The 21,328-nt window shown below is 36.3% G+C and overlaps 1 protein-coding gene across 2 annotated transcripts in view; it reads left to right on the forward strand.

The window, feature by feature from the left end:
• The window catches only part of GALNT3 (polypeptide N-acetylgalactosaminyltransferase 3), a 44,705-nt gene extending 25,563 nt beyond the window's left edge, over positions 1-19,142 (forward strand). For both annotated transcript variants that reach the window (XM_055308242.1, XM_055308243.1), the window contains exons 3-11: positions 887-1,059; positions 5,509-5,658; positions 7,548-7,782; positions 8,270-8,387; positions 10,030-10,230; positions 12,576-12,707; positions 12,904-13,005; positions 17,087-17,239; positions 18,079-19,142. In XM_055308242.1, the coding sequence (XP_055164217.1) occupies positions 887-1,059; positions 5,509-5,658; positions 7,548-7,782; positions 8,270-8,387; positions 10,030-10,230; positions 12,576-12,707; positions 12,904-13,005; positions 17,087-17,239; positions 18,079-18,201 (1,387 nt within the window). In that variant the 3' untranslated portion in view covers positions 18,202-19,142. The remainder of the gene's footprint in view (positions 1-886; positions 1,060-5,508; positions 5,659-7,547; positions 7,783-8,269; positions 8,388-10,029; positions 10,231-12,575; positions 12,708-12,903; positions 13,006-17,086; positions 17,240-18,078) is intronic.
• Positions 19,143-21,328: the final 2,186 nt, after the last annotated feature.

The raw sequence follows: 21,328 nt of genomic DNA on the forward strand, positions 1-21,328 counted from the left end.
TTTATTTATTCATGACAGACACAGAAAGAGAGAGACATAGGCAGAGGGAGAAGCAGGTTCCCTGTGGAGAACCTGATGTGGGACTTGATCCTAGGACCCCAGGATCACAACCCGAGCCAAAGGCAGACCCTCAAACACTGAGCCACCCAAGCACCCGGATTTAGGATTTTCATTTAAAATTCCTAAGTTTAGTATTTTGAAATGCTAGTATAGATTAGATTATTGGAGCAAAAATTTTAAAACAGCATGGCATATGGCATATGGTAGCAACTTAGTAAGTCTTGCTGAATCATGAACATCATAGAAATTAGATTATATGGTAAGCCATTTTTTCCCTTTTGGTTCCAGTATAGATTAAATAAATTGATTTTAAAACTTGAAAAATATTACATACTTAAGAAAATAAGAATCTCTGCAAAGATAGTCATTTAATAAAGTTGCACTGTTTATAAAATCGCAAGTAATAAGAAAAATGGAGGATTTGTACAGGGAAGGAGAAAAACTTCGATTTTATTTGAGCAATTACAAGTATTTGCCATTTTTACAGGTTGTCTCACCCGTAGGTTATTTTCCCTTTTTAAAAATGCTATTTGTATTTTAGAATTAAACTGTTGAGAAAACTTACAATAGCATATTTTGATTCTTGACATGTAATCTACATCAGTGGACATGAACTTTGTGTAAAAAATTTTGATCTATTTACATTTATATAGCATTAAGGTCAGCTTACATGGAAAAAAAAAGTTATCCACTATTGTTCCTAGGATGATAAAGTTTGAATGATAGAATGATAGAATCATTCCTAGAATGATAATTTTAGTCATGACACAGCTGTGAAATAAAGTAATAAAATTCATAATTGTTCTTCTACTTCTTTGACTTCTAGATGTATTGAACAAAAATTTAAGCGCTGTCCTCCCCTGCCTACCACCAGTGTCATAATAGTTTTTCACAATGAAGCCTGGTCCACGCTGCTCAGAACTGTCCACAGTGTGCTTTATTCTTCTCCTGCCATACTGCTGAAGGAAATCATTTTGGTGGATGATGCTAGTGTAGATGGTAAGAAAGCACATGCAAATGAGGTGGTGTCCCAAGTAAATCCATGGGATTTTGTTCAAAGTCTCTTTTATTATATTGTACTCCCTGTACGCCACCTCAGAACTTAAATATAATACCTTGAATGGTAGGTATCATGGATGAAAGTAGAATCTAAGGGGGTCCATATTTAAATATTTCAGAGTTCAGAAATGTTCGAAGTACCATAATTCATAACCCAATGTAAGACTTTTATCATAAGGCGTAGTGGTTAAGAATACAAACTTGAGCCTTGAGTCAGGCTGCCTTGGTTTGAATCCCAGTTTTGCTCTTGACCAGGTATGTAACTTGGGCAAATTACATAATCCCTCTATGCCTCAGTTTCTTTATCTGTAAAATGTGGGAAATGCCATATTTCTTCAAATTTATTATATAATACATCATTAGTTTATTTACCACTTGAATAAAAAACCCCTCACAGCCAATTAAACTAAGATGCCATTGATTATAAGAAATGTCCAACCATGTAGCATAGAATTGAAGAGATACGTAAGTAATACATAACTCTTAGGTTTGTTTTGAGAATTAGATGAGTTAATATAAATAATACATTAATAATATAAATGGGTAGTTAAAATTATTATAGAGTTATACATTCTGCTTTGGCTGCTAAGTATTGTTTACAAAGTAAAGCTAAATTCTTTAATGTATTTCTGCTTAAAATAACAAGTCACTTGTCAGTTACTAAATTATACATTTTAAATTGGAATCACAAGGTTAATCAAATACCCTAAGTTGCTAAATTTTCAAACATCACGAGTATTTTAAATACCAACCAGATAAAGATTATTTCAACGATCACAAAATTTATTCTTGAACGAGTGGATTTGGATCCAAATTCTTTAAGATCAAATTCCAACTCCAATTACTAATAGCTGTTTCTTCATCTATAGAATGGGAATAGTAATACTCTCTCATCAAATCCAAAACAATATCTATTTTAAGATAAACCATTATTTTATGTACTATGAAGAAAAGAAAATAAAGATACTGTTTATTAAGTGACATATCATCAATAACAAGATGTATACAGACTTAGGGAATTATAATAAGCGAATAAAGCATAAAATTATTAACCTGACTTATTTAATGATTTCTACATAAACTCCAAAACATTTCTATAATTTCAAAATATCGTGAGTGGACTGAGATTCTGTTCTCAGGTTAAATTAACACCTAGGTGGAGTAAGGTTGCTTACCATAAGAGATTTTTGGCCTGGATGTGAAACATATTCACCAAATGGGGACATTTTATAATTCCAGTCCCCTACTTATGGGTACACACTACATACAGATCTCTGATTTGAATTCCCAGTCCTCTTACCCAGGTTACATCACCACTCAATTGTGATTAACTAATTTATTTACTGCTTGAAATGTTCTGAATTTTTTCTGATTCTTTCTACTTGGTCTGCAACCCATAGTTTAAAGTGACATCTGATTAAGTTATGCATGCCTCTCATGTTTTGTCTTAGAAAAGAAAGAAAGAAAGAAAGAAAGAAAGAAAGAAAGAAAGAAAGAAAGAAAAAGGAGAAAAGAAAAGAAAAAAGAAAAAATATGTTCCATCTGGTTTTTTGAGCTTTCTTCTCAGATGATTTTTATTTTGTTTTATTTTATTTTTCAAGCAGTGAGAGATTAGGGACAGTAAGGCTATTTGTAGTAAGCCTTCAGTTGAAGGTAATTTCTATTATTTAATTGTACAAATAAAATTAATTAAAGGAAATCAGAAAAGTGATATCCAATCATGATCTTCCTATTTCATTTTCATTTTTCTTTCTCTCTCTTAATCACTGTCTAAATAAACACATAATGTTTATCTAATTATATCCATGTCAGAAATCCAAATTTGAAATGTGGCATTTTCATATAATAATATTATTAGTCCATTTCTCTCACCTTCAGAACTTTATTTTTGCTGACGGTGATGGACCAGATGCATTTTACTTAACCATTCACCTTCATTCACTCCGAGTGTCAGTATACCTTACACTGTAGTGAATATCCTTGTGCTTATGTCAGCTTCCTCTGTTTGAATTGTATCTTTGGTTAAGTTAGGCTGCTTGGCCAAAGGGTCTGGATATTTTTATAATTCTTTATAGCAATTAACAATACATTTGCAACAGTTTCCTTGGTGGGGGATATCTTTGCATACCAGTGTAACTCATTTGTCTCATTGAATCAAAGATCTATCTGTGGAAAATGTGTCCTTAGTCACTGTAAAGGAGTTTGTGAGGTAGAAACAAACTATAGCCCCTGATTTCGGTTGGTTTAGGGAAAAGCAGCAAAAATATGTGGAAAATCAAGTGACAAAGAGATAAGTAAGTCCCAATGGTAGTAAAACAAAGATAATCCATCATTTTCAGAGAGTAGGCCATGTGGTAAGCCCTGCCTTTAAATGCTTTATTTGTATAGCAATCTTTCAGTTTAGCCTCCCAGCAATCCCTTGTAAGGGTGTTATTATCCTCATCTTAGAGATAAACTGAGGTGCGGGTAAAATAAAATAACTTACCTAAAGTCACACAGCTAAAAGTAATGGTGCTATAAATAGATAAACCCAGGAAATCTGATTGCACAGCTTTGTGCTCTTAACCTCACAAAAAGATGGGCATGGGTGGGTGCTGAATTTAGGCAGATTAAAATATACAGGAAGTTCAGAAGTTGTAGGTAAATTAAAAATTCCTTAACACATCAAAGAGTGGAGCAGTTTACTGAAGGAATCTGTAGTGACTCCATTAAAAAAAAAAATCAGTCCCATTAAGGCCTTTGAAATGTTTTCTGTGTTTTTTTATTTTATTTTATTTATTTATTCATGAGAGACAGAGAGGCAGAGATACAGGCAGAGGGAGAAGCAGGCTCCATGCAGGAAGCCCCATGTGGGACTGGATCCCTAGACTCTGGGATCACGCCCTGGGGCCAAAGGCAGAGGCTAAGCCACCCAGGCGTCCCCTTTGAAATGTTTTTATATAAGTTTCTATTTTACAAGTCAAGCCTATGATTAAAAGAATATCGGGATCCCTGGGTGGCGCAGCGGTTTGGCGCCTGCCTTTGGCCCAGGGCGCGATCCTGGAGACCCGGGATCGAATCCCACGTTGGGCTCCCGGTGCATGGAGCCTGCTTCTCCCTCTGCCTGTGTCTCTGCCTCTCTCTCTCTCTCTATCATAAATAAATAAAAATTTAAAAAAAAGAATATCCATGGTTTATATTTTAAGACAAATTACAGCCCTGCTTGTCTTTCAGAGAATTAATTCTGAATACTTAGAAGGTGTTAAAAAGTTAAGTCTATTACTCTATGGTAACAACATTTAGATTTAGTTTCCACAGAAGTTGTTTATGACTCTCACCTCCTTTATGAATGTTTAAGGTTTGAATAAGCAACTCATTTATCGGTACCACTGGAGGATAGAAAAAAAATTATATAATCACAGATAAAGTCATCTTCACTGGCTTCTGAAATCTGGCAGAAGCAAACATCTACCCCAGGACATTTATTGATGTTCTCATCATTCCCTGATCTTTTTGAGGCTGTACTACTATAGGCCTGAGAAGGCTACCTAAGGAACTATATTATATACTCAACAAAGAATCAAGAATTTAGTGGTGAAAAAGCAGACTTAAAAGTTGTTTCAAGATATAAGCAACACTTGACTGACGTGATCAATGTATTTTACCTACTGTTTTAACTCTTGCTTATCATGTCTCTCATCCAAATTGGAATGTTGAAAATCTTAAATTATGTACCCATTCATAAGAGCCTGTTTTTAGCTTCATTCCTGACTTATATGCTCCTTTCTCCTGTCATATTTTTGCTAGGAAAAAAAAATTGTGTGTCAGAGGATTCCAAAGCTTTCAAAAATTTATGCTGACTCTGAGAAAATATTCCCAAACTGCTCTATAGCCTTGGGCTTTCCTATTTGCCATTTTACCTGAACATTTTGGTTTTAATTTGTTTTGATCACTGCCTAAATATCAGAGAATCCTCTTGATACTTGGTATTTTTCTTTAAATTTCCAGTTTTAAATCTCAATTTTAAAAAGTGTCAAATGTATTTTTAGTCAAATTCAATTTCCTTCCCTCTCTTAGCTAATGTTCTTAGATTCCCAAATGAGTCTTCTTAAGTCCTGGGGTCTACTGCATTAGAAGTCTCTCCTTTCCCCAAATATATTTATTGCATGTACATGATAAGTTTTATTATAAACGTGTGTTATAGTAATTCAGAAGTTAAGATTTGCATATGTAGCTATTTCTTTCATTAAAGAATTAGAGATATAATTTTCATCTTAATAGAAGAATGTGTGCAACTGTTAAGATGACGAATGTGGAGATGTCATTGCCCTGTGGTTTCTTTATTACTTTTCATATGTTATATGTGAATATAAACTTAGGAAGAATTAATCCTGATACTTTTTTTTACAGAGTACTTACATGATAAATTAGAAGAATATATAAAACAATTTTCTATAGTAAAAATAGTCAGACAAAAAGAGAGAAAAGGTCTGATCACTGCAAGGCTGCTAGGAGCAACAGTTGCAACAGCTGAAACACTCACATTTTTAGATGCTCACTGTAAGTATATATGTACATATTTGTAACATTTTCCCTCTGCTTCCCTCTATTTTAAAAAGCGAAGAAGCCTTTTCTTTAAATGATTAATTGTATCTTCTTTAACATCATTTTCAACTGGTGATCATAGCAATGACAGCCGAAGCAGATTACAGCTCTGGATAGGAACCTCCTTGCACTTACATGGAGTTCTTACCTCCTCCTCCAGAGGAGGCTCCAATATCCTTCAGTGATCAACTTGCACAGCAAGTTATTCTTGCCTGAGCTTTTTTTTTTTTTTTTTTTTTTTTTCAGATCCTCATTCTGTTAAAAAAAAAAAAGTGTTTTTCCTTGTTATTGCTGATTCTTACAGTCTAAAAAGAATGAAAGTTTTAAGCGCAATCGTCTTTAAACTTTGTCCTAAACAAAACAAAACAAAAAACAAAAATCTTTGTCCTAGTCCTAATACTTTCAATTTCCCTATTTCAATTCTTTTTTCAAAGATTTGCACATCCTCCTGAGCTAAGTTAGGGGTATCCCCTTCCAACTTCTGGGGTATCTTTTCTATGAATATTATCAAGTTTTGTTTGTTTTACTGCTACTATTTTTTATTTTGTTTTTAATGGTTTTGTTCTCCAGTGTCAATGATTTTATTTTATTTTTTTAAATTTTTTTATTGATTTATGATAGTCACAGAGAGAGAGAGAGAGAGAGAGAGAGAGAGGCAGAGACATAGGCAGAGGGAGAAGCAGGCTCCATGCACCGAGAGCCCGATGTGGGATTCGATCCCGGGTCTCCAGGATCGCGCCCTGGGCCAAAGGCAGGCACCAAACCGCTGCACCACCCAGGGATCCCCAGTGTCAATGATTTTAAATGAGGTATATGGCAAGTATTTTTAGAGTCCGTATTTAAAGTTCCCATTAGGGATTACTAAAATGTCACTTAGTCCTTCAGCTATAAATTTAGTGGGTTATCCTTTTTATATGAGTATTTAGTTTTGAACTGAATTGGCTAGCCCTTAGATTATGTTTGACCTGGCAAATGGTTTTGGTTATACGCTAATTGTTAGAGAGTGCTTTTGGATTTGCTTGGGTCTCTTTAGAGCCAACAGACCCAGTACTCTCCTAATACCTGGCTCTTAAATGAAGAGAGGTCTGAAGGTATTCCAAAAGAGGTGTTTTAAAAAGGAAATGATTCATTCTCCAATATTTCCTCTCCTGCTCCAAAATTACAATTATGTCAGACTGGATATTCTTCCTCTCAGGCAAATGTATCTGATGACGATCTTGATGCCAAGTGGTCCTCCTAGTAACTGCCCAACGCTGCCCTCTGCCTGAAGGGAATTCCTGAATCTCTGGAATTCTGTGTGTTAAAACAGGAGTCACGTCTGTAATACTAGGACCCACTTTCCGATAGGCCTGGGGCAGGTTTGAATGGTCCTTCTCCAACTGCTGAAATCAGAATATTCTGACTCCTTAACTTATTTTCTCCTAAGACTCAGAAATTAGGATTTTGATTACTACACCTTAGGGAGACCAGTTTAAATCAGAGCACTTCTGGGGTTAGGTGGCAAAAAGTTGCCTTTGACTCATGGCCCATTTCATGGGGAAACACACCATCTGAAACTTAAATACTCCAGTGTTATTTTACTTCCTCACTAAGGTAAAAACAAAACAAAACAAAAACAACCCTTGTGTAGTAAATTTTCCCAACTTTGCTGATTCTTCCTTTACCATTTTCATTCTACCTTCAATCTCATCATAAGAAACCTTTAAGAAATCTCCTCGGTGTTAAATGTTCAAAACACAATTGACTATTCTTCTCATCTCTCTAAACCGTCTTTAAAAAAAAAAAAACAAAAGAGAAAACCCTCAGTGTTTTCATTGGACTGATTAGAATTGTGTCCCTTCCAGGTGAGTGTTTCTACGGCTGGTTGGAACCTTTGTTGGCCAGAATAGCCGAGAACTACACGGCTGTAGTGAGTCCGGATATTGCATCCATAGATCTAAACACATTTGAATTCAACAAACCTTCTCCTTATGGAAGTAATCACAACCGTGGAAACTTTGACTGGAGTCTTTCATTTGGCTGGGAATCGCTTCCTGATCATGAGAGGCAAAGAAGGAAAGATGAAACCTACCCAATTAAGTAAGAGGATTGCTCTCAAAGTCTTACAAGTCAGTTCAGTTATTTGAATATGTATGCCCTCTTAGCTTTCTACACTTTTTGCCTCCATGGTAATTCTCACTAACGAAATAAAGAACACACACATTCTATGAAGGGAATAGAAAAGCCACTTATGTATATACTTACTTACAAATGATATTGCCAAGTCGGAGGTAGAAGTAAATGAGGCCTTTCATCTTCCTCATAATCATCACTTCAGAATCTTTGGGCTTGGTCAGAAGATACGTCATAATTTTGTTCTGCTGGGAGAAGATACTTAAAGTGCTTCCCTTCCCCCACAAATCATGAAACTGAAGATAGCATTTTTAGTCTTTATTGTAAGACTGTAAAAAACCTTGGAAATTGTGATCTCTCTTTAATTTCTTTGTGAATTTGATTCAGTTGCTCTTTAAGCTCTTTTTTCTTATTTAATTTTTATAACAAAGTTTGACAATGGATTATTTTTCAGAACACCCACTTTTGCAGGCGGCCTTTTTTCCATATCAAAAGAATATTTTGAATATATTGGAACTTACGATGAAGAAATGGAAATCTGGGGAGGTGAAAATATAGAAATGTCTTTCAGAGTAAGTTCATAAATTAGTACATTATATACAATATAGTAAACATTCTGTTCTAATTGGCTGATACAGATCATAGATGTGTGCAGCCTTTACTTTTTTGTGCTTTCTAAAATTTAATTGCTAGAAATTTTAGAATAAGGGTATTTCTTTTAAAATGTAACTTAATATATTTACTCGTTGCTGCCAGTGTAACAAGAGGATTCAGTTAAACGCCTGTGTCCAGCCAATAGCACCAATTAATGCACTTGTAGCTACTGAATTCTAGCCAAGATAAATATAATTCAATCTAGTGCTTCAGGAAATGAGTTGATTATCAAGGGAGTCAGAATGGAAAAACATTTATGTATAATTTTTAAAAGACATTAACTCTTGGGATTAAATGAGCTTTTTTTCCCTATGCATATTAAAAGTTAATATGAGAAACAAAACAAACTCTGGATGGCCTCCACATATACTTATTTAATTTCATGAGTTTATTTTCTGCAAGGACTCTCTCATTCATCTTTCATCCTTCAGACTGGAACGTAGTGGGAAAATAACTAGGAGTTAGAAGATTTAAGTTTTAGCTCTGGTTCCATCACATAATGGCAGTGATGATCGTAGCCAAATTTGAACTGCTCAAAGGAGGAGTCTTTTTTTATCCATTTAAGTATTTCCGACCCCTAGCACATGTTAGATTTCAGGCACAATTTGTTGAATTAAAAATACCACTGGGTTGTCTCATTTGCCCTAATACTAGCACAGATTATTAAACATATATTCATTTTAGATTCTTTTGCTTAGTGACTATTTATGGCAGAACTGATTGCTAAGATATTTAAGTCAGTAGGTATTGATTTAATAATTTCCCATTTTATTTAGAGTTAATGCAAATAAGTGTTTTTGGCCCTCTGTTTCTAAATAGGTGTGAATTTTTTTGTAATGACTGAGTACTGTACAAGTTTAAAAGATTGTACTTGGTTATTATTTGGACTTCTTTCTCTCTCTCTCTTTTTTTTTTTTAAGATTTTATTTATTTACTCAGAGAGAGAGAGGCAGAGGCACAGGCAGAGGGAGAAGCAGGCTCCATGCAGGGAGACCCATGTGGGACTCGATTCCGGGTCTCCAGGATCACGCCCAGCGCTAAACTGCTGAACCACCAGGGCTGCCCCAGGACTTGTTTCTTAATTACAGAATTGAATATGCAAGGGGGAAATAAGAGTCTGGGTCTGCCTACACTAAGACTGCTAATTCCTGCCATAGAAGAGAGAGTCTTTGGTTCAAGTGAGGTGGTCATGTGCCTTGTATAAGAAGATAGAAGTCAAAAACAGAAGAATCTTTGGTCTTTGGTATGAGAGAGCTTGCCATAATTGTTTGCAAAAAAAGAAGTGTGGGGTTTGATTTTTATGAAAGTTCTGAAATCACTATTTTGTTAAATTACTTTCTGAAAATATGCCTTTGTGGTCTTTAGTTTTTGTACCATTTCATAAAATTGTTTTTTATATTTAAGAATTTAAGTTGAACTGGCAAGGGACAGAGACTATTTGTGGAGACTATATATAAATTTCTATATTTTGTTTTTATTAATATCTTAATGATGAACTTAAAAGCAACACTTTGATTTTTTAAAAATACTGTAAATTAAACAAATATCATTAATTATCAGGTATGGCAATGTGGTGGGCAGTTGGAGATTATGCCTTGCTCTGTTGTTGGACATGTTTTTCGCAGCAAAAGCCCTCATACCTTTCCAAAAGGCACTCAGGTGATTGCTCGCAACCAAGTTCGCCTTGCAGAAGTCTGGATGGATGAATACAAGGAAATATTTTATAGGAGAAACACAGATGCAGCAAAAATTGTTAAACAAGTAAGTTAGAGCTAAATAATTAAGTTACAATAAAAGTCCACACCAAGTTCACATATTCTTTTTCTTATTTGAGTCAGTTTAAGTATAAAACTTTTTTTTAAAAAAGATTTTATTTATTTGAGAGAGAGAGATGGAGAATAGCAAGAGAGAACGTGAACAGGGGGGAGAGGAAGAAGCAGGCTCTCCGCTGAGCAGAGACCCATGATCGTGGGCAGACACTTGACTGAGCCACCCAGGTGACCCCAAGTAAAAAACTTTTTTAGAATTTATTTTTTAAGTTTTTTTAAATGCAAGATATATAACTCATTGATGCCAGTTTTTTCTTTTTTTTAAGGAAAAATCAAACTGCTTTTTAAAAAAAAACTCAGGCATTCCCCTTGTTGCTCTTTAAAATGGAAGATATTGGGGCACCTGGGTTGGCTCAGCGGTTGAGCCTCCGCCTTTGGCTCAGGGTGTGATCCTGGAGTCCCGGGATCGAATCCCAGGATGGAGTCCCACATCGGGCTCCCTGCATGGAGCCTGCTTCTCCCTCTGCCTGTGTCTCTGCCTCTCTGTGTGTGTCTCTCATGAATAAATAAATAAATAATCTTTAAAAAAAATAAAATGGAAGATATTTAGTTTTTGTGACTGCCTTGGTTCAGTATTTTCCTCAAACTAAGATTAAGTGGAACCACTTTTAACTGGTTTTGGGAGATGTGATTGACACCTAAATAAAGGTGCTAAGTTGGTTTTTGAACTGGGTATGGAGACAGTGTCAGAATGTGGCAGGAGAATAAACCCAGGAATATCAAGGCTTTTTTTCTTTCAAGGTCTGGTTCCACTGCTTGCTGGGTTACCTCGGCAGAGCCCCCTTTGCAACTGTTAAATGGGATGACACTCTATAGGGTGGTCGAGAGATTGGCTCAACACAGGGTGTGTGCTCAGCCAACCTTTTCTCTGCTTTCCCGTCTTGAGAGGCGAAATACTTGCCTGTCTCCCAGAGTAGTTATGGCACTCTTGTTACTGATCTCACATGGATAAAAGCTCTGCAGAATTATGATGCCTAAGACATTGGAACTGAGCTCCAGCAGGTTCAGTACTGGCTGTAGTTAATGAACTAGACTTTTAGGAATGTGCTTCAGTGAATGGCACCCAACCCTCTGTAAGAAACAGTGCTGATTTTAAGAGGGTATATATTGAAATTAAAGGGCATCAACATTTTGACTGTTATAACAAAAGGTCTGGTTACCTCTTTCCAGCTTTTCTCTCCAGTATCTCCCTGTAACATGTCAGTAAGATGCAAAGTCAGAGCATGCCTGGGTCAGATAGCCATCTTTTTATTTAAGGCCACCAGGCCAAATTGGGCAGACTGTGTACTGCACACGGGTCCTTGGCCAAGCAGATAAGCATGTGCTAACTGCAGCTTACGCTCCCTTATCACTCACAAGGGGGGAAGTGAACCAGTAAACCCCTATTTTTACCACAGGGCAAACAGATCTTGTGATAAAATGTATAACCTAGCCAGAAGTCCTTTAGAGTTTTATACATTTTGCAAAAACTTAGACATTGGCAGAGAAAATATTTACCTTAATTGAAATTTAAACTTTTTCATATTTAGGTAACAAATATAATTTTTCTTTAAAACTTTGCCTATAGACCAAATATATTTTCAGTTTAATAGTGTTCTTTGAAAATTGTTTTCTTGGGGCACCTGGGTGGCTCAGTGGTTGAACATCTGCCTTCACCTCAGATCATGATCCCAGGGTTCCGGGATTGAGTCCCGCATCAGGCTCCCTGCATGGAACCTGCTTCTCCCTCTGCCTGTGTCTCTGCCTCTCTGTCTCTCTGTGTCTCTCATGAATAAATAAAATCTTAAAAAAAATATTTTAGAACTGGTTCAATTAGTGCAGAGCCCGAGGTGGAGCTCATTCTACAACTTGAGCTAAAATCAAGGGCCACACTTATCTGAGCCACACAGGTGCCCCAGCAACTATTTCTTTATACCTGCTTCCTCACACCTCACTTTACAGATCATTTTTGGACATAAAATTAGGATCAATTTTGAATTCTCCCACTACCATTTCTCTAGAGATCTTTGCCTCATGAGGGAGGTTGAATAGCACAAAGAAAGAATAAAATAACATTATGTGAGCACCCACCGTGGTAACTTAATTCTCTTTCAAGGCAGAAACAAGCAGGCAGGCATCTTTATTGCCTGAATAAACGGTGAATGCAGTTAAATTACATCTTATATTTTGGCCTAGAATTTTTTTAAGACACAAATATAAATGCAAATCATAGCATTTGAACTTCTTTATCAGTACTGTTTTGATTAAGCATTCTTTTTACTTCTCATCTTTCTCTAGAAATCATTTGGTGATCTTTCAAAAAGATTTGAAATAAAGCACCGCCTTCAATGTAAAAATTTTACATGGTATCTGAATACTATTTATCCAGAAGCATATGTGCCAGACCTTAATCCTGTTATATCTGGATATGTGAGTATTTTCCTGATCCTTTTTACTTGGTATATGCCTCACCACAGATATTTACGTAGTACAGGGAAAATTGCTGAAATACTTTTTGGTTTATGGCTTTTAAGATTTCACATTACTATTTATTAATACTATTTCCTGAAATTATTTGAAAAAAATATCAACCACATAGATTAAAACGCTTTTTTTTTCCCTTTAGATAAAAAGCATTGGTCAGCCTCTGTGTCTGGATGTTGGAGAAAATAATCAAGGAGGCAAACCATTAATTTTGTACACGTGTCATGGACTCGGGGGAAACCAGGTGAGCCCTGCACTACTCAAAGTCCTCCCTTCTCACTGGCACTTACAGACACGAGTAGGTTGTCAGAAGTCCCAAATCAGCTTTGTACTCAGTTAAATGAGTGTTTAAAATGTTTTAGGTTAAGTTTGGCAATTAATATTAAAGTTGCTGAGTACTTGATTCTGACTTCATTCTGATTCTGAAAACAATTTGAAATGGCTTACCCATTCTGTAAAAAGGCAGATGAGAAAATAATAGAACAAAGCCATTTGACATTTAAAAATGGGATCTTCTGTATGGATCTTTGATGTTAGGACACTACTGGCAAGGTGATTTTGCAAAATTATGCATAAAGGCTGTATTTATTTAACTGACTAAATAGCAAGTTCTAGGGCAGCCCTGGTGGTGCAGCGGTTTAGTGCTGCCTGCAGCCCAGGGTGTGATCCCAGAGACCTGGGATCTAGTCCCACTTCGGGCTCCCTGCATGGAGCCTGCTTCTCCCTCTGCCTGTGTCTCTGCCTCTCTCTCTCTCTCTCTCATGAATAAATAAAGAAAATCTTTAAAAAAAAAATAGCAAGTTCTATTCAGTGTTAATACCAAAAGAGCAGTATTATAAGTTCTTTGCAAGTCGTGATATTTCAATATGTTGTTAGGTAAAGGCATGTTCTTGATTATCCTCCACTGATGATATATCTGCTTGTTACCACTCTTTGTTTAAACAGTCAAGACTCAAATGTCACATGTCACTACTTGGCCTACTCTGGGCACAGAACTTATTAAAATATCATTTCTAGTATTTAGCTTCTTGCCTTGCCTTTTACAAGTTAACTCCTGGAAAGATTGGATTCTTTCATTTGTTCATTCAACAAATTCACTGAGTGACCCCTGCTTGCAGGATATTCTACTGGGTTCAAGCAATTTAGATTCTAACTCTTGCAGGAAATCTACACTTCAAAGACAGTGGTTACAGTCAGCATGATAAGGTCTGGGATAAAGCATTCAGACTGCTTTATGGAGGAGGGCATCTGAATGGATTAGGCTGGATGCCCATACATTTTCCTTGGAAAGAGGACATTTGAAAACACTTTTTGGAAGGTGCCTAGGAGTTAGTGAGAACCTGGTGGGAATGAGAGCTTGTATTCTTGAAGGAGAAGAAAAACATATGTAATTTTGGGCATAAAGAAAAATGAAACAGGATAGGTGGATAATGTGAACATGTGGGAGGGGGAGGGGTGTTTGTTTTTGGAGGTTCAGGAAGACTTCTTTGAGAAGGCAACATCGGAGTAGAGGCTTAAAGGATCTGGGGAGGAACCGTGTTCCAGCAGAGGGGGTGCATGGTGAGAGGCCGGTTGCAGGTAAATGGAGCCGTCAGAAAGCCAGTGTGGCCGCAGCAGAGTGGTCCAGGAGGACAGACAGGGTGGGAAACAAGGTCAGAAATGTTGATAAAGGGGCCTGGTCATAGAAAGCTTTGCAGGCCTCCCCTAGTAAACTTGGATTTAATTCTGTGCGTGATAGAAGCCATCTGAAGGTTTTGAGCAGGAGAATAATATTTCCTGGTTTATATTTTAAGAAAATGGGGACTCCTGGGTGGCTCAGTGGTTGAGCATCTCCCTTTGGCTCAGGGCATGATCCTGGAGTCCTGGGATCAAGTTCTGTATCCGGCTCTCCATAGGGAGCCTGCTTCTCCCTCTGCCTATGGTTCTGCCTCTCTCCCTATGTCTCTCATGAATAAATAAAATCTTTAAAAAAAAAAAAAGGAAGAAAATGACTCTGATTTCTAGCACTATAATATAGCCATCGGTTTTATTTTGGTTTATTCCCTTTAATTTTTTTTTTAAATTAAGCACTGCATTTGAACTCCTTTGCCAATTTACTTGAGCACTAAGTGTTTTAGAGCTATCATCCAACTTGATCATTTCTTTATGCTCCCTTTTACTGTTTTGACCAGATAATGATATTTTTGTAACATAAAACTCCACTGTAACAGCACTTGTATATGCCAAGTAAAAATAAGTGTTTTGGGGATGCCTGGGTGGTTCAGCAGATAAGTGTCTGCCTTCGGCCCAGGGCATGAGCCTGGAGTCCCGGGATCGAGTCCCACATCGGGCTCCCTGCATGGAGCCTGCTTCTCCCTCTGCCTGTGTCTCTGCCTCTCTCTCTGTCTCTCATGAATAAATAAATAAAATCTTTAAAAAATAAATTAAAAATTAAAAAAGTATTTTGGTAATATGGCTCTGTTGACCAATATACTGGTGCAATGCACTGTTAGTCATTATGGTTTTGTAGCACTTAATGCTTTGCTTCTCTGGCTTTCTATTCCAGGGTATTCGTCCTCATTCTAGGTTATGTCTCTCCAGTGTTTCCAGGTGGCTATTTACATATTCTTTTTGGTTGCCCAAGTATCTTCAACTACTTCCTGTTCTTTATAACTTGCCTTTCAAGGCTTAAAAAAAAAATAATGTGGGTGAAGTAAAATACTGGACAGACTTTAGTACCATCTTTGAAATCCTAAGATTTATCTTTCTTAAAGAAGTATAACCAAAGTGCTGTTTTCATGATCTCCTCTCATTTTCATTCAGTGTCTCCATCTGAAGAACTATCGGTTATAAAAATGATGGATATATTTGTGGAAGGAGCTAAATTAAGCATGAGGCCAAGACCAGGGGAATTCAAGATTAATTCAGCTAATGTTTGTGGAGTGCACATAAAGGGGTTAGAACAGCCCCTGCTTAGCCCATAATAAGGGCTCAATAAATATTATTGCTAAGACTAATTATTTCATTATTGAAAATCCATTACGTTCACTTATTTTATCTTTGGAATGTCAACATTATGACATATTTGCTTTGTAGTGGATGTTATTACAAGATACGCTGCCTGACTTTGGTCCATGGTAAAGCCAGTAGCTACTAGCACGCACAATTCCAATAGAATGCTACCAAAGTTATTTCTGGTGTACCATAGGAACCCTGGAAAAGGCTGTAATCTCGTTCAGTACGACAAGCTCAGGGAAACTAAAGAAGCAAAGTAACATTTGAATTGACTTTCAAAGGATTAAAAAGGAATTTGCTGGGCAGAGGAGGATCCAGAAGGATATTTTAGGCAAAACACAGTAAAGCAGCCTTAGAGTTATGGGTGCACGTGTTCTGCATTGGTAAAATTGTGTGAAAAGAGCATGCTGTACAGTGCAGGCAGTGGTTGATAGAAGCTTGAAAACGGAAGAATTCATGTACTAGTTAAGGAGTGTGGACTTCTCTAAGCAACAGTAGTGACTCACTCAAGTAAGGGAGGTAGGGCATCAGGTAGGTGTTATGAAAGACTAACTGGCAGCAGAGTGAAATTGCAGAAATTGCAGGTAGCTTGACCTATTACGGTAGAGATTCTGAGTGCCGGAATAAGAGAAGTGGGGTACAGAGCAAAGTGGGATGGTGACATCTGAGAGGGAAATTCAATAGAACTAAGGAACTAATTAGTTCATTGAACATAATGGAGAGAAAGAAACATTAATCCTGGTAATAATAGCTAAGATGAATTAAAAGCTTACCATGTACCAGTTATTGTTCTGAGTGTTTTAACATATATTAACCCTTTTATCTTCATAACCCTGTGAGGTAGGAACCCATTTTCACAGGCAAGGAAACTGAGACATGGAGAGTACCTCATTTACTTATTCCTAGTGTTAATAGAAACTCCATTAGTTGAGATGAATAAGAGAGAAGGAACACTTATGGAGAGAAAGGAGCAGTTAATGTGCTTGCTAGACGTTTCCGGGTCCTTTCCTGTGTTGTACCTGTCCTAGCTAACCTCCATCCCACCTGCTTACTCCCCATTTCTGACATGGGAGGAAGATAGTCTCTTACATAACTACCTGCTGGTGATAGGCTGGGAAAGGGTTATAGCATTTTCTGTCATTAAAAGCTCAGCTTATGTTTCTAATACCTTTTTTTTTTTTTAGTATTTTGTTGAGTACACAAACAAAATAATGACTTCATTATTAAGAGGGTTGCTCATTTTTTAAAAATCAGTATTATTGGACCATTATCTTGCAGCTGAGGATATATGATGAGTATACAGGTCAGTAATAGCATTGTTCTTTTCACAGTATTTTGAATACTCGGCTCAACATGAAATTCGGCATAACATCCAGAAGGAATTGTGTCTTCATGCTGCTCAAGGTCTTGTTCAGCTGAGAGCATGTACCTACAAAGGTCACAGGACAGTGGCCAGTGGAGAGCAGATATGGGAGATCCAGAAGGTACCTCAGAGCAATTAATTCATCCCTTTATGTAATTATTTTGATTAGCTCTAATTGCTTATCTGGGAAAATGCATTAAAATAGCATATTAATGTTATCCATCAGAATTTCTCTTTGTTAACTTTGTTATTGTGTAAGTCTATCAATGTGATTGATAAGATAGAATGAATCCATGCATAGTGAAAACATGATTTATGCAGATCAACACTTTTGTGCATTAATAATAGTTGCTCATATTTGTCTTTTTAGAGTTTCTTACAGTGCTTCTGGCAACAGTCACATTTTAAAAATCATGGCAGAGAGAAAAAAAACCATTATCTTTCTCTCACCTAAAGTGATCCTTTTCTCCTCTTGTAGTACTTTTTTTTAAATATGAATTTAGAATTGAGAGAATACGCAAAAGATCTTTTCTGTTTTTAAATCTGTGTGTTAAGGCTTAGCTGGGATATAGCAATTCTTACCTAAAAATTGTTTTGTGCCCTACTAGAACACTAAAAGACTGATTTTTATAACATATTTTTTAAAGAATTTGTCACGGATATACCGATGGGATGGTTCTTACTTGAAAATGTGATTCACACCTTACTCTCTGTACATATATTTATGTACTACCTTCTGTGAATTGAACAAGTAGTATCATAAATGGTATTGTTTACAACAGAAACCAACAAGATCTTATCAGACAAGGCTGACCTGAGAAAGATTAAAAATTGAGAATAGTGTACATTTGGTAGGTCAGTCTCCTTTAGCTTAGATAAGGTCATAATGTAGTTTTCATGTTTATCAGTTAACTGTGAATCTTGAAATTTAATGCCTGTTGTGTTTCTTTTTTTTCCTAGGATCAACTTCTATATAATCCATTCTTAAAAATGTGCCTTTCAGCAAATGGAGAGCATCCGAGCTTAGTGTCATGCAATCCATCAGATTCACTCCAAAAATGGATTTTTAGCCAAAATGATTAAGTGTTCCTTAAAATTAAGGAGTTGAAAAAGGAGATATTCTTTCTCATAAAACTGTGACTAGGCATACACTGTAGTTTTTGAAAATTATGCAAAAGCAGCTAATTGTAACTTATTCCAAGTGCATTTTTCTTATTTATATCTTAAAATATCTATGTAGCACTGCTACAGAAATCTTTTTAAGTTTCCGTTTCAAAGCACAATGACTAATAATACCAAAGACTATTTTGAAATGTCCAGATGTAGGGAAAGAGATGTTTACAGTATGATGAAAATAATTTTCTAAGTAAAGTGATATGTGTGTGTTTTGTACCTTAAAGATATGCATAGCTACATTCGCACACTCACAATTTAAAATATTTCTTCTAGCTTTTTGGGGGGAGGGAGAAAGATTTGATATTGTATTTTTTTAACTACATAGAAATGGATCAATGAAGGTCAAGCATTGGCCTTTGTGTACAAACCAGGAAACTTTTATAGATCTAGAATTTATTATATAAAAAAATGCAGGTAAACTTATTTGCCTTTTGTTTACTTATCTGTCATAGGATTCCTTAAACATAAAATTAAATGAATAAGGAGAATATTTTTAACACTTCAATATCTTGGCAAATTTTAAAATATTTTTTAGTCTGAAGCCCACTTGACTTGAAGCACTTAAATCTTCCTTAAAAGACATTTCTTAAATAACTATACTGTGTGTTTTCCCAAAGCAATTAAAAAAAAAAAAAAAACAGGTGTCTTTTCTTTCTGCTGGTCTTTTTTTCTTACCAGAATTCACTAATCTTGAATGTTTGTGAGATTGAATTTCAAATGCAGAATACTTGACTCATTTAAGACCTAAAATTTTATTTCTTACTGATTCAATCTAGATTGTCTTTGTAAAGAATTTTTTTTCATCAAAAAAGCCTTCTATGTGGAAAACACAATAAAATGAATCCTTATCACTGTTGTAATTATTTGCTTTAAATTTCTTTCCTCTTTTGGATAAAATATATAATTCATGTTAGATGAGGGGAGCATGAATTTTGCATACTTAATTTCTGAGTACCTGTCATAGAGTCCTCAGATATTTCTTAGGGAGTACTCAAGTATTTCGTGATAATGGCATAAAGAATAGGGAATGGACAAGATTCTATGCTAGATATTTTGAAGTTTTATATGAAATTCTGATATTCCCTGAACATCTGATAAAGTAATTTTTAAAAGATGTGATACCAAAAAAAAAAAAAAAAGATGTGGTACCTGCATAGATTTAACACTCTTTTCTTTTTGGTCCATTTTACATAGAGATCTCTTATATTCTTATTCAAGAAGTAAAGTATGATTAGCTTCATATTTTAAATATTGCTGACAGTTGTACTAAAGAAAATATTTTTAAATTATCGGTCCCATCGTCTCACTATTTGTAACTTTGAACTTGCATTAAAAGACCTGCATTCTTGGGGTCTGGGGGTGCCTGGGTGGCTTAGCAGTCAGTGAGCAACCAACTTTTGGTTTCTGCTCGGCTCATGATCTCGGGGTCGTGATCTCCAATTCTGAGGCTGAGCCCAGCCTTCACGCTCTGTGCAGAGTCTGCTGAAGATTCTTTGCCCTCCCTCTCTTTTCCTCTCTGCTCTTCCCCAACTCACATGCAGTACCCCCTTCTCTCAAATAAATAAATGAAATCTTAAAAAAAAAAAAGACCTGCATTCTTTATTACAATGCCAACATTTATTTCAATACAACTAACATTTATTATATGTCTGGCTTATGCCAAAGTTATGATAGGCAGGATAAGTCTTATATTGCCTCTGGGCTTAGGTCTTATGGAACAGAAAGACAAATAATTTTGAAATAGCGTAGGAACATCTGGGTGGTTCAGTCAATTAAGCAGCTGCCATAGGCTCAGATCATGATCTCAGGGTCCTGGAATCGAGTCCTGCATTGGGCTTCCTGTTCAGTGGGGAGTCTGCTACTTCCTTTCCCTCTGTCTGTCCCCCCATTATGGGGTCTCTCTCTCTCTCAAATAAATAAAATCTCTAAAAGTTTTCTTTTGAAATAGCATAGTGAATGACATTATGATTTATATTTCACGATATGACAGCCTATTCATATTTGATATTTCTTTACTAAGATATTTTTATTACTATAACTAAATACTAATATGTATTGTGAAATACGCACTGATGCTCACTTACATGCACAATTTCTGTTTCTCAAGTTGTTACTCTAAACATCCAGGAGCAAATGCTGCTCTTAGAGTTCACTATATCTAACAAAACAAATCCTCAAAGATATTTGGTAATGAAAATGTATAAAAGCAGATTTTTAAAAAAATTCTGAGTGCCTCCGTGTGTTAGTCATGTGTTGTCATGTCAAGACTCAAACCAAACCTGTTTAGATTAGTTGGTTTTATTATGGCTGTATTAAATGCATCAAAGGCAGAGGCCTTCTTACCCGATTTGGGAGCCTCAGGCTTGTTCAAGTGTCAGAACTGACTTCATTAGGGACTTAGCCTTCAGGGTAGAGGTAGTATCTTTTGAAAGTCTGAGTTTTGAAACAATGCTCACAGGAATCTATTTATGAAGTCTGGTTTGCCACCTACCTGAGAGATTTGAATACACGTAAGTGTGAAATTGTGGAGCTCTTGCTCAATTTCAAGCGACCATGGCAAATAGTCTAATTGCTTCACAAGACCCGGCATGTTGCCTTCATTCCAGAGGACCGAGTCCCCAGAGCTCTAGATTAGTAAGCTAGCTACACTGCCAAACCTGCTAGGGTTAACCTGATGGCTGGGTTTACTTAAAGCCACATGTGACTAGTCACAAGAGAAAATAAGCAATATACTAAAATTGTTTATTACTATAACCAATGATGATAAACTTTGAAGTCCATATATTGCCAGATAATTGGCTTTACTGTTGTTAGACAATGGTTGTTTATTTTTTTATTTATTCATGAGAGACACACAGAGAGGGGCAGAGACATAGGCAGAGGGAGAAGCAGGCTCCACGCAGGGAGCCCAACATGGGACTCAATCCTGGGTCTCCAGGATCAGCCCAGGGCTGACGACTGCACCAAACCGCTGAGCCACTAGGGCTACCTGTTTTGTTTTGTTTTGTTTTGTTTTGTTTTTTTGTAAGATTTT

The sequence above is a fragment of the Nyctereutes procyonoides genome, unplaced genomic scaffold, assembly GCF_905146905.1.
Source record: "Nyctereutes procyonoides isolate TBG_1078 unplaced genomic scaffold, NYPRO_anot_genome, whole genome shotgun sequence".
Taxonomy (NCBI): Eukaryota; Metazoa; Chordata; class Mammalia; order Carnivora; family Canidae; genus Nyctereutes; species Nyctereutes procyonoides.